Source organism: Anabrus simplex, chromosome 2 (genome assembly GCF_040414725.1).
Source record: "Anabrus simplex isolate iqAnaSimp1 chromosome 2, ASM4041472v1, whole genome shotgun sequence".
Classification (NCBI taxonomy): Eukaryota; Metazoa; Arthropoda; class Insecta; order Orthoptera; family Tettigoniidae; genus Anabrus; species Anabrus simplex.
The window spans coordinates 1,058,756,825-1,058,772,374 of NC_090266.1; the positions used below are offsets into that span (position 1 = coordinate 1,058,756,825).

The window sequence follows — 15,550 nt, forward strand, 5'->3', positions numbered from 1 at the left end:
GGTTACTTCACCAGTGATATTGCATTCATCAGGCACTGATCGGCATGAACTTCTACGGAAACTGTAAAGATTATTTTGTTTGAGTCATCAGTCCACAGACTGCTTTGATGCAGATCTCCATGCCACCCTATCCTGTGCTAAGCTTTTCATTTCTACGTAACTATTGCATCCTACATCTGCTCTAATCTGCCTGTCATATTCATACCTTGGTCTACCCCTACTGTTCTTACCACCTACACTTCCTTCAAAAACCAGCTGAACAAGTCCTCGGTGTCTTAAGATGTGACCTATCTTTCTATCTCTTCTTCTCGTCAAATTTAGCCAAATCGATCTCCTCTCGCCAATTTGATTCAGTATCTCTTCATTCGTGATCCGATCTATCCATCTCACCTTCAGCATTCTTCTGTAACACACCACATTTCAAAAGCTTCTATTCTCTTTCTTTCTGAGCTAGTTATCGTCCATGTTTCACTTCCATACAATGCCACGCTCCACACAAAAGTCTTCAAAAACATCCTTCTAATTCCAATATCAATGTTTGAAGTGAGCAAATTTCTTTTTTTAAGAAAGCTCTTCCTTGCTTGTGCTAGTCTGCATTTTATGTCCTCCTTACTTCCGCCATCGTTAGTTATTTTACTACCCAAGTAACAATATTCATCTACTTCCTTTAGGACTTCATTTCCTAATCTAATATTTCCTACATCACCTGCCTTCGTTCAACTGCACTCCATTACTTTTGTTTTGGACTTATTTACTTTCATCTTGTACTCCTTACCCAAGACTTCATCCATACCATTCAGCAACTTATTGATATCTTCTGCAGTCTCAGATAAAATAACAATATCATCAACAAATCTCAAGGTTTTGATTTCCTCTCCTTGGACTGTGATTCCCTTTCCAAATTTCTTTGTGATTTCCTTTACTGCCTGTTCTATGTAAACATTGAAAAGGAGAGGGGACAAACTGCAGCCTTGCCTCACTACTTTCTAGATTGCTGCTTCTTTTTCAAAGCCCTCGATTCTTATTACTGCAGACTAATTTTTATACAGATTGTAGATAATTCTTCGTTCTCGGTATCTGATCCCAATCACCTTCAGAATCTTAAATAGCTTGGTCCAATCAACATTATCAAATGCCTTTTCTAGATCTACAAATGCCATGAACGTGGGCTTGTCCTTCTTGATTCAATCCTCTAAGATCAGACGTAAAGTCAGGATTGCTTCACATGTTCCTACATTTCTTCTGAAGCCAAACTGATCGTCTCCCAACTCAGCTTCAATTTGTTTTTCCATTCTTCTGTAAATAATACGTGTTAAAATTTTGCAGGCATGAGATACTAAACTAATGGTGCGGTAGTTTTCACACCTGTCAGCACTGGCTTTCTTGGGAATAGGTATAACAACATTCTGATGAAAATTGGATGGGACTAAATGGTTATATTATTTATTTATATATCAACATTATATTTCAACGTAAATGCCGAAGTGTTTGTATTTTTTTGCTAAATTCAGCCATGTGTTCTTGAGTGGCAGTTACTCTGAAAGTAGTATAGTCAGATCCTCTTGAAATACCTTGCTGCAGTTCCTTTCTCTTCTCTGAAACTTCAGAATTATAATACAGCAGAACCTCATTAATCCAGACTAGTTGGGGGATAGTTGACTGGATAAATGAAAGTCCATATTAATTGAAATAACCCAACTTACAGTTCACTTCATCGGACTGTCAATCTGTTCAAATGTAGTTGTATAGACCACTTGTACACAGCATCATACAGGTCTTTTACTGGCAGGCTTTTCCATTTTTCTATATTATTTTAACTGAAATGTTAACAATTCACTCGTTATCTTTCTGAAGGATGCACCTTTTCTAAGTTTTTGAATAACAGGTAATTTTTGTGTTTCTATCCAGAAAAGGGCTTGTTGAAATTTAGTAAAATGCAGTACTGTACAATACAAAGAATGAAATGTTTGTTACAGCAGCTTAATAGAAACTGGTTGCAGTATGTATCCACAATGAGTAAATATTCTTAACATTTGCAGAGCTATGTGACAAATTAGATTCTTCACTTCCAGTCACTTTAAAATCTTGCATTCTCTATTTTTACACATTTTTATTTTGCTGTCCGGATGAAACAGTCTGTCTTATCTGGCTTATCGGGGGCAGACTTAACAAGGTTAATTTGGATTTCAAAGGCCTATTAATGATTTGCTTTGCATCATACTGCAAATAACTAAATACATATTTCTTTCAGCATTTAATTGCAGTTCATGGAATTAAACTGCTTTTCACTACGTTTATAATTAATTTATTACCTCATTGCTGCACTTTCAGCCACTTGTTGTACAACTGTTGTTAGCAAACTGACTCCCAGGATAGTAACAGTTCATCTTTTGAAACTATTACTGACTGGCAGTTTTACATGATGAGGTTGTGTAGTGCATGAGGTTAATATTTAGAGTTTTCCATTCATCAGTCCATAGCATAGGTTCTAACTAACATATTGATATGATTATTTCCAAAATATTGAGAAAACTATTAATTTTTTTTGCATGAAATTAAAAAAGATATGCTTTGAAAGAAAAAAGGCTATTTCAAAACACATTATAGGTTCATTCCATTGACAGAATATTGCCAGTTGATCTCTATAGCGCAGCTATTGGTAATGCAGTATATTATCAGTGTTTTTTTGGCAAGGGTGGGCATTAACGATATATCATCATTTGGTCTTACAAGGGTTAAAGACAATAGTTTAGAAATCAATATATGTGTATATAAATTACTTTTCAAGGATCATATAATAATTGAATATTTGTGACTATTGTTTCTGCAATTCACCCAACAGGCTTACTTTTTAAATTCATTGTGGTTCTTCTAACTAGGAGCATGCAATAGATGCAGGCAATTCTACATTTTAGGGTGCTTATACAATAATCCTATATGTTTCAGGACGAGAGATTGTGCTGGCATCTCAGAATGAGGGTGTTGAAGGCTTGGCAGTTGACTGGGTGTCTAAAAACCTCTACTATATTGACAGCCGCAAGGGAACTCTCAACGTACTGAGTACACGCAATGTGGCTTACCGAAGAACTCTTCTCAAGAACCTGAAGAGGCCCCGGGCTATTGTTGTGCATCCCAACAAAGGTTACATCTTCTTTTCAGAATGGGACCGTCCAGCAAATATCAGTCGCGCTCACACAGATGGAAGCAATTTGATGGTGTTCCGCAATGTGACCTTGGGCTGGCCCAATGGTTTGTCTGTGGATTTTGCTACTGATAGGTTGTATTGGTGTGATGCATTATTGGACCATGTTCAGCACTCGAAATTGGATGGGACAGACGTACGAACTGTGAACTCAAGGCTTATACGACATCCTTTCTCAATAGTTATCTACAAGGGTGAGTAATGCACGATTGAAATTTTTTTTAAAAATTCCTCTTTAATACATTGCGAAGGATAAAGAAATCTATTGAAGCTAAGTGTTAATCTTAAATTCTGTTACAATATCAGACATTTGTGAGTGAAGGTATAAAGGACTTTATTGTTCAGGTAGTTCTAATATAGATACCCAAAAGATGACTTTGTAGATGACGTAACACTTCATAAGTGGATAGTCAAGGTGAAGCATCTGGTGCCTCTTATTTTGATTGAAGGGTATTTCTGAAGTCTTAAAACTTACTTAACTAAAGTGAGTGAATAGTGAATTTAAATTTATATAGATTTTTAATCCTTTGTCTTTATTTTAGTATTTATATACAGAAGCACTAGCAGTAATTGTACATAAGAAATGGATTCTCTAATAATTATATTAATTTATTCATTTGCAGTTCTACATTTGAATTAATGTAATGTTTTGAATATTAAGTTTTGAATGTAAAACTTAATCCATTTCCCTTACAATTGACACATTTTGGTTAATCCTTATGTTCAAAATATCTGTGATAAAGGCCTGATTAGAAGATTTTAAAATTTAAAAAAAAGTTTACAACTTTTTTTTAAAATTTTCAACTTTCTCATTTCATTCCATTGTTTATATTGCAAAACTATGTTACCTTAACAATGTTCTTTGATATTTGAGAATGTATTGTTAGTCAGCAAAGTGTAATTCTTTCTCCTAATACTCATCTGTCTCTTGGTCTCCTGTCTTATACTCCCATCTCATACATTCTCCTGGGTATCCTCTTCTTTTACAGTCTCTTCACTTGTCCATACCATCCAAGGGAAATGTATTTCATATTTTAGCATGAATCCAAAATAAATAAAATGTCCATCACAAAACATGACTGCATGTCATCATCTTCAATTTTTATTTGTGGCATTCTGCTTAAAGTGTGTATCAATGTAGATTCTCCATTGTGATTACATTTACAGATTTCATGTACATTACTGACTGGCGATTGGATGCAATCATTAAGCTACATAAATTGACTGGCGACTTAGAAGAAGTATTGGTGCGAGAACCACAAACAAACCGTCTGTATGGTGTTCAAGTATATAGTAGCTCGGTTCAGACCGTCATTCATAACCATCCATGTTCTATTATTAATGGAGGATGTGAAAAGCTTTGTTTTGCTGTTCCAAGTAACACTTCAACTGGACTTCAGGTGAGTTTTATTATGAGCAAAGTATTATAAGGTTGGCCAAACTGTTTTCCCTTTGCTTCACTACATTCTTGGATGGAGCTTTATGGCTGCAGTAATTTCTGATGAATATTGTTAAAGGGAAGTTTGTTTCAGTGTATCTACTATTCTATACAATTTGAGTTGCTCACACGGTTAGTCGCATAGCTGTGAGCACACTCATTTGGCAAATAGCCTATTCTATAGTTATGTAAGCAAGGTGCATAAATCTTAAGTCATATACCTTATATTTATGCAAATCTCATGGCAGAACTGTGGTGAAGATACTTGCTACTTGTTTAAAGAAATTTGAACTCCAACTTATTAATGCTTAAAAATCCAGGCTTTAGAGATGTCTTGTTGGTGATGGTGATTATTGTTTTAAGGAGAGTCATGACTGAAATGTTGAACTTCTACAATTTACCAGTTATCAAAACCAAATTTAAAATACAAGCACATATTAATAAGATATAGCCCCATGCAAACCTTGGAGTTGATTGGTTAATTGGTTGCAAAATTATTGACAAATTATTTATATTTTTATATCTTGCATGGAAAATGCTCCAGTTTGTTTGGCTATAATTTGGCATATTTGTCAAAAATACTCGTATTTGTGAACAACTCCGGGTTTTGCAATCACATATACACTGTTCGACATATTTTAAAAAAAAAATTCCATTATTTATTCAATAGGCAAAAATCTAGTTTTGTGCTATTTCAGGAGTAAAAATATTAAGGTAATATTCATCAGATAATAAAATGCAGAACTAATTTTGATTCCTATACATATTCAAATATTCCCTGAAAATTTTGGGTGAATCAGAACTGTCACATGAGGAGCATTTTATGCATGGCAAAGAGTTGAAAAAATGTTAAGGTAGATAATAACGATAGCAAGTTTTAAGAAGCATACTTGCTTTAAAACTGCTCTGGAGTGTAAATTACTCCCTCATATGTCTTTCTCCTCTTACATACACTGTAGGCCTACTACAAAGTAAACATATTCTGGCGGTATTATTGAAATGGTTGCTTGAGATACATTTGTAGACAATTGTGTCTGACCAGTGAGAGAAAAGGGCTTGCTCCATATATGCCGAACCGCTACCCTTTAATTTTAGAGATTTAAAAATGATATTAGGGACAAGCTGATAACTAGATTTGAAAGAGGAAGAATTGAGGATTTTTAAAAATTGAAAATTTGATTATTTGGTCGAAAATGGCAATATTTCAGTCATGACTCCCCTAAGGGAAAGTGCAATTAAGCAACCATCCTCTCTTAACTGTAATCAAAAGAGAAAAGGAAGAGGTCCAACACCTCCAAGAATGAAGATACTGGGAAAAGAAAGCTAAAGGTCCCAAAGAGCATAAAAGTGAGACTCCCTAGGCCTGGCAAACCTAATACCATTGGGCCCAGAAGAGAACAATGAGCTGGCCAAGGGAGGTTGGATAGGAAAATTGGAAGTCAGCAAATCTACAAGCAAGTGCAAACAATGTCAGACTCATCTAGGGGACCAGATGGTTGAGGCGCTGCCCTTCTGATCCCAACGTGGCAGGTTTGTTCCTGGCTCAGTCTGGTGGTATTGGAAGGTGCTCAAATACGTCAGCCCCATTTTGGTAGATTTACTGGCACGTAAAAGAACTCCTGCAGGACAAAATTCCGGCACCTAGGAGTTTCCAAAACCGTAAAAGTAGTTATTGGGACTTTTAGCCAATATTATTATTATTATTATTATTATTATTATTATTATTATTATTATTATTATTATTATTATTATTATTATTATTAAGTTGAAAGCCCCTAGTCACCTTTTACAACAGGCAGGGAATACCGTGAATGTGTTCTACTGCCCCCACACAGATTGTAACATACTTATGCGAGTTAAGTTTGAATATCATGGGCGTAGGGTAGGATTTACAGGGCTGTTAAAGGACGCAACTAACTTGTGCCTTGATCCTCCCAAAATAAGCTGGAATTATGGGTTGTTAGAGTTCCACAATGTTTAAGGTGTACTAATACTGGTGCCAGAATGATTAAATGATGAACCATTATCACATCTTAAGAGGACAAAGATAATTTGTTGCTGGAAGCAAACATCTAGGCTGAAGAATTCTTTGGGCTAACAGATGCATAACTGTTGAACAATTTACAACCTAATTTAGATGAAGTAGACCCTCTTGTTTACTGTTTCATGGTGGTGGTTGTTCCCCCTCACTTGAGGAAGCATTATGGTGTGAGTAGTAGTTTACCACCTTGGAACTAGAAATAACATATTCAAATTTCTGTATATTAAAAGTGCAGGTATTTGTTCCAGAGCTTTTCTTATCTGAGATTGTTGTACATAGTGAGAGAGAGTAACTTCTCCAGGCGACACACACAATTAAAATAAAGATATATCACATCAAGTCTTCACCATTGTGAGTACAGTGAGATACCAGAATGAAGTGCCTCTGAGGCCATTGATGGGTGGAGATGATGGGTGAGATGAAACAGGTAGAGAGAAAGATAAAGTGGCATTAATGTTGGTAAAAAAAAAATACTATCAACAAACTCTTAAAGGTAGTGTTTTGGATGTGGTTCATAGTAAAAACCTAGAAAGGCAATTTGTTTTATGGGTGCATTTTCCTCTGATTTTGCAGAACTATTGTCAGTTTTTTCCTTTCATTATTTCTTTATTTCCTGCATCAGTAGCAGTTTTTGTATAGACTCTGTCTTGTCACCAGCATCCTCAGCATATTAAAGTGGAGGCTCTGTGAAAATCAAGGGCAAATTCAACATGAGAAGAAAATGTTCTTCTTTCAGTTATGAGTAATGGGCAACAATCATGTGAATCAAGTTTATCAAATTCACGCTACTTTCCTTTTGATAAAGAAAATTGTGCAAGGGGTCGTTCCTAAAATATGTTTGCAAAAATGCCATAAAATTGAACCCCCTCCCCCCATTGTAACATGTTGTAACAATTCTTAATGCCTCCCCAATTGAATGCCCAAAATGAATTGCCCCTGCCCCCATCTGGGAAAATGTAAAAAATCAATAAATATTTGAACACATTTAAAATTGAACTTTATTTACAATCAACATTTCTATAAACAAGCCGTCTTCTCTTCCTCTACCGCTTTTCCAACATTTGTAGGGTCCTGGGTGCGAACTGTGTTGGACAGGTGGATTTGGCCCTGTTTTACGGCCAGATGCTCTTCCTGATAACCATCCCTATATGGAGGGATGTAATCACTATTGTGTGCTGCTATTTCTTTTTCTAAAATATATGCTTTTATTCCGTACCCTGAAGGGGTATGGCGGTCCTCTTACAGGGTGAAAAGAATTTCTACATACCACAGTTTCAAACTTAAATAAACCCATCCTTGCTGTGATAGCTGTATTCTTTTTTGTATTCCTCTGTATACTATTTTGGTATAAAATAAAGTCAGGTTTAGAATAATTAAGCAGTTATATGCTGTACAGTTGATGTGAAGATCCTAAATATATGTATTTCTCTTGGTTATTCTCTTCAGGCAAAATGTGGGTGTCCATACGGTGAGAGGCTGGTGGCACCAGATAACCAGACTTGCCAACCTGATCCTGATGCTGAACCTCCTGTGCAAGCCTGCCCCAATACTTGGGACTTCACTTGTGATAACCAACGTTGCATTCCAAAAGCTTGGGTGTGTGATGGGGATGATGACTGTTTAGACAATTCAGATGAAGAACAGAACTGCACCAGTGAGTACTGCACCTATTACCTGATTATCCATTGCCATCATTTCATTGTCAAGTCATGTAATCCAGATACAGAATTTATTCTTTTACTTTTGTTGATTTCTAAGGAAGCAAAATTAACAGATATGATTGAGTGTTGGAAAATAACAAACAGATGATAATTCAAGTCATATTGGCTACAGTACTGAAGCTTATCCTTGTTCATATCCTCATGGGAAGTGCTGTAAACTTAGTTTTTGCAAGTGAATGTTTACGGCTTTTGGGAATCTACTGCTAGTTGACGAACATGGCCGCTCACAGTCGTATTGAAGTAATACTGGACAGTGAAAAAGCATTCAAAATCTTGATGAATGATGCGAGAGTTGCATGAAGAAGAAGTTGACGACGACTTCTTTCCTGAATATGTCATAATCGAGAGTGAAGGAATAAGTTATAGTGACTAAGAAGAATTACAAGCATCATTTGCAAAGTGGCAAAAAAACTTGTATCAAGCAAAGTTCATTCAGAATAATTATCTGGGAACTCCTTAGTACAAGAATGGTCTTGCGGGATGATCAGTTGCCATCATAATTTGTAAGTCCTCCAGTGATAGATTACCTTAGGAGCTGATGGCTGTAAGTAGCTCCTGATAAAGTTTACCAGTTTTTGGGTATCCAGTACCTATTGGAATCCTATAATATACCTACTGTATATATTAAGAAATACACCTTTCAAACATTTCTTGAAAGAAGGAAATAAATTCCTATTGGACTTAATATTTTAAAATGTTTTGCATTTTGCATAAAATTATTTTACCCATGTTACATATTGTATGATTTGTAGTTCTTTTGTGTTGTTTCATTTTTGCAGCTTCTGAGTTTTAATCTCAAGAATATTACACGGAATATACAAAACAGATTACTTAAAGTTGCATTTATATTATATATGGAACTCAAAGTTAATGGTATAAAATTGTAATAACATGAATAGTTTTAATCTGTTTAATTGCATGATTTTGTATATGAATAATGTATGTCTTCCTCAGAGCCAACTTGTGGTCCAGGAGAGTTCCAGTGTTCTTCAGGGCGTTGCATACCTTCCAGCTTCAAATGTGATGCAGAGAACGATTGTGGTGACTATTCAGATGAAACAGGTTGCAAAAATGTGACCTGTTCACTGTCTCAGTTTTCCTGTGCAAATGCTCGCTGCATCCCAGCTACATGGAAATGTGATTCTGAAAATGATTGTGGTGATGGCTCTGATGAAGGAGATTTCTGTGCTGAGAAAACATGTGCCTATTTTCAGGTATGTTATAACAGAACATATACATTTTTCAACCTACGTGTTTGATGATTTTTATTTCTTATATATCTTGAACTACTATCTTTTCTTAAAAGATATCATATTACTGGAATTTTGCCCTGTTAAGGCGTTCTTCAGTGCATTGGTGAATATCATATTAGTCGTCTGCATTTAACTACTCTTGCATGCAACCAACTGTGTACAATTTCATCACATATTTGAGCACTGGTGGCACGTATCTAACCACCTAAGCTAATCCAGCCTGTTTTTTTAAATAATAATTTATTAATTTATGATAATCAATGTGTCCACAATACCTTAATTAATTTTTTTACTATACATTAATTACACTTTGTGGTGTACAGTTATTTCTGACCTCTCAGAACACCTCCCCATTTGTTTTTCTCTCTGTATGTCTTATACAGGTTATCCTTCTCCACATCCACATCTCTGCTACTTCCATCCATCTTGCGTTCTCTTTCCGTGGTGTTCATGTTTCCCAAATACAGTAGAAGTCCGCTATAACGAGTACGGCATATAACGAGAACCCTCTTATAATAACAGTTTTTGTCCATCCCTTCAAAATTCCTATATTAAACTGTGTATTATCCTTCAGTTACAGCAAGAGTCATATCACGGATGCATCCATTATTACGAGTGATTAAGCGTGTGCAATTATTTCCCTTACCATCAATTATGCACCCTGCAACTCTATTACATGCGAACCATCATCTTTGGTACCTGTTCCTCGCTATTTCCACTTGCGAGCTCTCTTGTCGACATTCAAAGGCAATTTCTGAGTCCATTAGTAATACCTGTCAACTGCTGTTCCGTAAAGAAAAATGAAAATGAAAGAGGAGTACATGTGTTTGTAATAAATGCGTAAATAACTTGTCCGATAAGTTGTTAACTCTTAAAAATAAAAGCTGAAGTAAACGATCGCTTAATTTGAATGCTAAATACTGCAGGTAAGTAAGAATGAAATACACCTCAAGATCTGGCAGAGGGTCAGAGGTTAGTTTTATATTTTCTCACGTCCGGTTAAATTTCGGAAAGGCTATTATCATGTAAATTTATAACAAGGGGGTTATAATTTCTCTACTGGTGCTTGATATATATTTTCATGGTAGGTCTACATACGCGGTTAAGTTAGGTTAGATGATGCTGGTTTGAATAAGAAAACTGAAACATTTGGCAGAAAATATGATTACTCATCTTCGATATAGTATTGTTTTCTCGCTATGTAAACACTTGCGAGTTCTCTCCTCGACATTCGAAAGTGATAACAAATACAATGTTATCGTCGTATGACATTCTTTGTTAGATATAGTAATGTTTTATGATTGCATGATATGTTATGTGTGAATGTGTGACCAGCTGAAGATGACCTAGAAAGGTCCGAAACCAGTCCTGTAGTTTCAATTTAATAAAATAAGTGTTGATTAGGTGGAAATCTTCTTCTCATTGTATTTGTATATAATATCAATGCGGAAATGAAACTTATAGATTACGATTCGAAAGCGATGTCTGAGTCGATTAGTAATGCCCTTCGACTGCTTTTATCTAAAAGAAAATTAAAAATGAAAGAGGATAACACGTTTTTGTATTAAATGTGTAAATAACGTGGCGGATAGCAGTTTTTAACTCGTTAGAAATAAAGGCTTAAGTAAACGATCATTTAATTTTTAATGTTATATACTGAAATTAAGTAAGAATGGAATACATCTCAAGATAATGGCAGAGTAGGCTACATCACTGATTCAGAGGATAGTTTATATTTTCTCGCGTCTAGTTAAATTTCGGAAAGGCTGTTCCCAGTAAATTTGTAGCAAGGAGGTAATTATTTCTCTACATGCATTTGAAATAAGTTTTCATGATATACATACGGTTAGGTTAGGTGACACTGTTTGAAGAAGATAACTGGAACGTTTGCCACAGAGGCCTATGGAGTGATACTATAATTTTTTCAGAATGAAATTAAACATACACTTCCACGTAGTATCGTATTTCGAAAAATAACAAACGAGCAAGCCATAGCGAGGATATCATCCACAAAAACACAAGTTTTGAACTAACTGATTACCGTTTCATACCGATTTTGATGTGTATAGGGTTTTTCTTGACTTTTACGAAAAATCTGATATAACGACAATCTGCCGTAGCGAGTAAATTTTTCGCTGTTATGAATTCTCGCTAGTACGGACTTCTACTGTATATATATCTTAGCACTCCAGATAAAGGATTTTGCAGATTTTTTCTCAGCGCCATATCCATCAGCCTACTTGTCAATAAATTCCTTTTGTTTGTAAATGCTTTATTCGCTAGGGCAATTCTATTATTGGTTTTGTAGGTTCTCTGTTGTCTGCTGTAATAACACTACTATAGTAGTAATTATGTTTGCGTTTGCATTTTTGTTACTACCTTGCAATGTTTTGTCTTCATGACGTTAATGTTTAGCTTCCATCAAGTTGGGGTCTGTGGCAATTTCTTCAGCATCCTGTTAATTTTGTTCTCTGACTCAGCTGTGACAACAGTGTCATCCACAAATCTAATGCAATGAATCCTTCATCCATTCACCTGTACTCTGTTAGTTTTGGTTTTCATGATTTCAGTCGCATGCTCAGTAAACATATTATATAAAAGTGGCAAGAGTGGACACCCCTGTCTTACTGCTTTAAAAAAAAAAAAAATACTTCAGTGATTTTCACACTACCATAAACTTTTATTAAGGTGTTCTGATTCCTGTAGAGTTGAAATAACAATTCCTGTTCTCATCATTGTCTGAAATAAGACTTTCCAGTTCACTATATCAGAAGCCATTTCTAAATCAAAACATACCAAACAAGTCCCTCTGTCAATTTCTGACATTTTTATAAAATCAAACATAGCACAAGAATGCTGCCCTAGTTCCTCTTCCTGTTCTGAGTCCAAATTGATCTTCTCTGTATATCTTTCATTCTGTGTTTTTCCTGTTGGTAGTTGTACAGTATTTTAGAAGCATGAAATAAAACTGTGTACCCATTGTCACTTAAATTGTCTTCTGTTTTCCTTTTCATGATCAAGTCAGTTAATGTTCCAAGTAACCTCCCTTTCCCTTTCTTCCTGGACCGTAATCCCTAATATTCTGTTGCTTTACTTGTTAGACTATACCTTTCTCCTAAATATGTTGATTTCCATTGATAACAATTATGTTACAGTTCACATGTCCTCGTTCAGGACATTGTATCCCGCAGTCCTGGGTCTGTGATGGTGACAACGATTGTTTCGACAATCAAGATGAAGAAGGTTGTCCTCCGATAACGTGCTCAGCCTCGCAGTTCAAGTGTACGGACATGAGACAATGCATTCAGGAGTCCTATAAGTGTGATGGGATACCTGATTGTAATGATGGTAGCGATGAACATGGCTGTCGTAAGTATATGTGGTTATCATAATACTGCACATATTTCTTTAGGTGTTGCCATCTGACCTATAACAATTTCTATTTTTATATTTCAAACCACCACCCATGTGTTCAAACAGAGAATTCATTATGATAAAAATGTAGATGGATATTCTTCATCACTAATAGGTTACATTACTACTTCAGAGGTGCCAGTTATTATGGATTATCCGTAATTATTTTCAGATTTCACCTCACGATTACGGCATTATGGTCAAAGGGGAAAATTTTACGAAAAACAGGACATTATCCTGAAAAAATACTTCTCTACGGGGAAAAGAGGGAAAGCAGGAAAATGAATCCTTTTGAGCACTACTGTTCAACCCTCCTCATTTCAATGCTTGTGAGTTGGCAACGACACTTCAATCGCCACTTTCTTTTGCTACCCTTGAGCATTGTGAAAATCATTGTGTATGAAGGAGCTGCACTCTGTTCCTCTGAACTATAAAACCTTAAGTAATACTGTATTTGCGGTATTAAGTATATCTGACAGTAACTCGCCCACAGAAAGAATTTACAGTGTTGATAGGAAAAATCATAGAGAATTCAGGTCTACATTACTTGAATCACTTATGGTTCAGAAGGCAAAAATGCCATCACAAAGGGATGATGCTTCAAGAAAATCCATACTGAAAAGCAGCTGCTGGGTGCAAATAAAGCTACAAAGAAGGTTTTATGACAGAACTAACTGGTAATGTGCAAATTTTATTGTCTAGAAGAGATTGCTGTTGGGAAGGGGGGGTGGTGGTATTGAGAAGGTAGGAGGATAATTTGGAGTTGACTTGAAAATTTTCTGTGGGGAGGGGGGAGTTACTGAAAACCCGCTTCAAAGTTTGACACCTATGCTATTTAATTCTGGCTGTTGATTTGGCTATGACTGTGAATCAGTACTTCCAAGGTTGAAATAACTTAATAGAATTTAAATTAGAAATGTATAAATTATCAGCATTATTTTGCCTTGTGCAAAATCATGAAACTTGTTTTGGAAATACAAAACTGGAAGAGTAGGATTATTTCAAGTATTTAGGATGTGTATTCAGTGAAGATGGTAGGTATACTGAGTGAAATTGTATAAAGGTACAGCAAAGCTAATACAGTGAACTTGAAGTTGGGGTCAGTGATATTCTGTAAGAAGGAAGTCGGCTGTCAGACGAAACTGTCTTTACAACGGTCTCTTTTCAGATCGACTTTGCCGTACAGGAGTCAGATCTGTGCGGACTCAGAATATCTTATTCGTAAGTTGAAGAGAACAGACGTGAATATAGTGAGAATGATTGCTGATACAAATGAGTGGGAACACTGGCAGATGGGTACTTGGAATTAGGAAATAAAACCTAATTTAGGAGTGAACTTGATGAATCTGTATGCATAAATTGGCTTAGGTGGTGATACCATGTGAGGTGAATGGAGGTTGGGTTACTAGGTGATTAATGGACTCCCCCATGGAGGGAAAAAGAAGCAGAGGGTGACTAAGGTGCCAATGGTTAGACTTGGGTTTGAATGATTTAATGATAAGGGGTGTGGAATTTGATGAGGTCACAGAGCTAGTTGTGAATAGAGGATTGTAGAAATGCTTAGTTAATTCACAGAAGGCTTGCAGACTGAATGCTGAAAAACTTAACAGTCTATAATGATGTGCGTATGGATGTACTGTATGCAAATTCACCCATTTCACACCAGACATGGTTCATTACTCAGCATGAGGAAATATGAAAATAATAAATATTGATAAGTTCATGCACAGGTTGCAGATCTTGGTTATTTTTAATGGAGAACTATAGGGAGATGAAGCAAAGAGTTACCACACTGGTGGAGATGCCTGGGGAGCACACTGCCCACAGTCCATTGCTAGACTTGCCCGTAAGCTTGACGCAAGTGTAATAGACTAATATAACTTGGAAACAATATTCTCTAACCTAGGGGTAAATAAAATGCAAATATCTAGCTCAAATTGTTGTTATTATTATTATTATTATTATTATTATTATTATTATTATTATTATTATTATTATTATTATTATTATTATTACTTCTTATGAGGTGTGGCTATGAAGTTGGATTAGTATTATTATTATTTACGTAGTTATGTACGAAGTTTATTTGGTGTAATCCTCATCGTATTATTTGTAAGGTTATGTCATGAAACATCTGCTGGATTTATATATATATTAATATGAGTTTATTTAATGTAAGAACATGTAATTAATAGTATATAATTTATTATTACATGTATATATGATGTATAATCCAATGTAATATTGTGCAACACACTGTAATAGTCTAGAACAATGCAATGTGTGTGTCGAATTGTGAAGAGACTTCCCTACATTGTAAATAAGCTATTGGAGACTCTCAAATTTACGAGAAAACATGTTATGTCATATTCTTTCAGAAGCCTGGCCAGGCAACGTATATAAAGAGGCAGTCTTGGGAGTAGAGTGGAGTTGTTTAATGAGACTTGTGTGGAAAGTTGTGGTAGCTGAGTGTTTGAAGTC

The 15,550-nt window shown here is 35.6% G+C and overlaps 1 protein-coding gene across 1 annotated transcript in view; it reads left to right on the plus strand.

The window, feature by feature from the left end:
* Window positions 1-15,550, plus strand: part of mgl (megalin) — a 213,688-nt gene that overhangs the window by 51,948 nt on the left and 146,190 nt on the right. Inside the window, exons 12-16 of the mRNA XM_067142002.2 lie at window positions 2,947-3,396; window positions 4,370-4,602; window positions 8,128-8,335; window positions 9,357-9,616; window positions 12,811-13,024. Of these exons, the coding sequence (XP_066998103.2) occupies window positions 2,947-3,396; window positions 4,370-4,602; window positions 8,128-8,335; window positions 9,357-9,616; window positions 12,811-13,024 (1,365 nt within the window). The remainder of the gene's footprint in view (window positions 1-2,946; window positions 3,397-4,369; window positions 4,603-8,127; window positions 8,336-9,356; window positions 9,617-12,810; window positions 13,025-15,550) is intronic.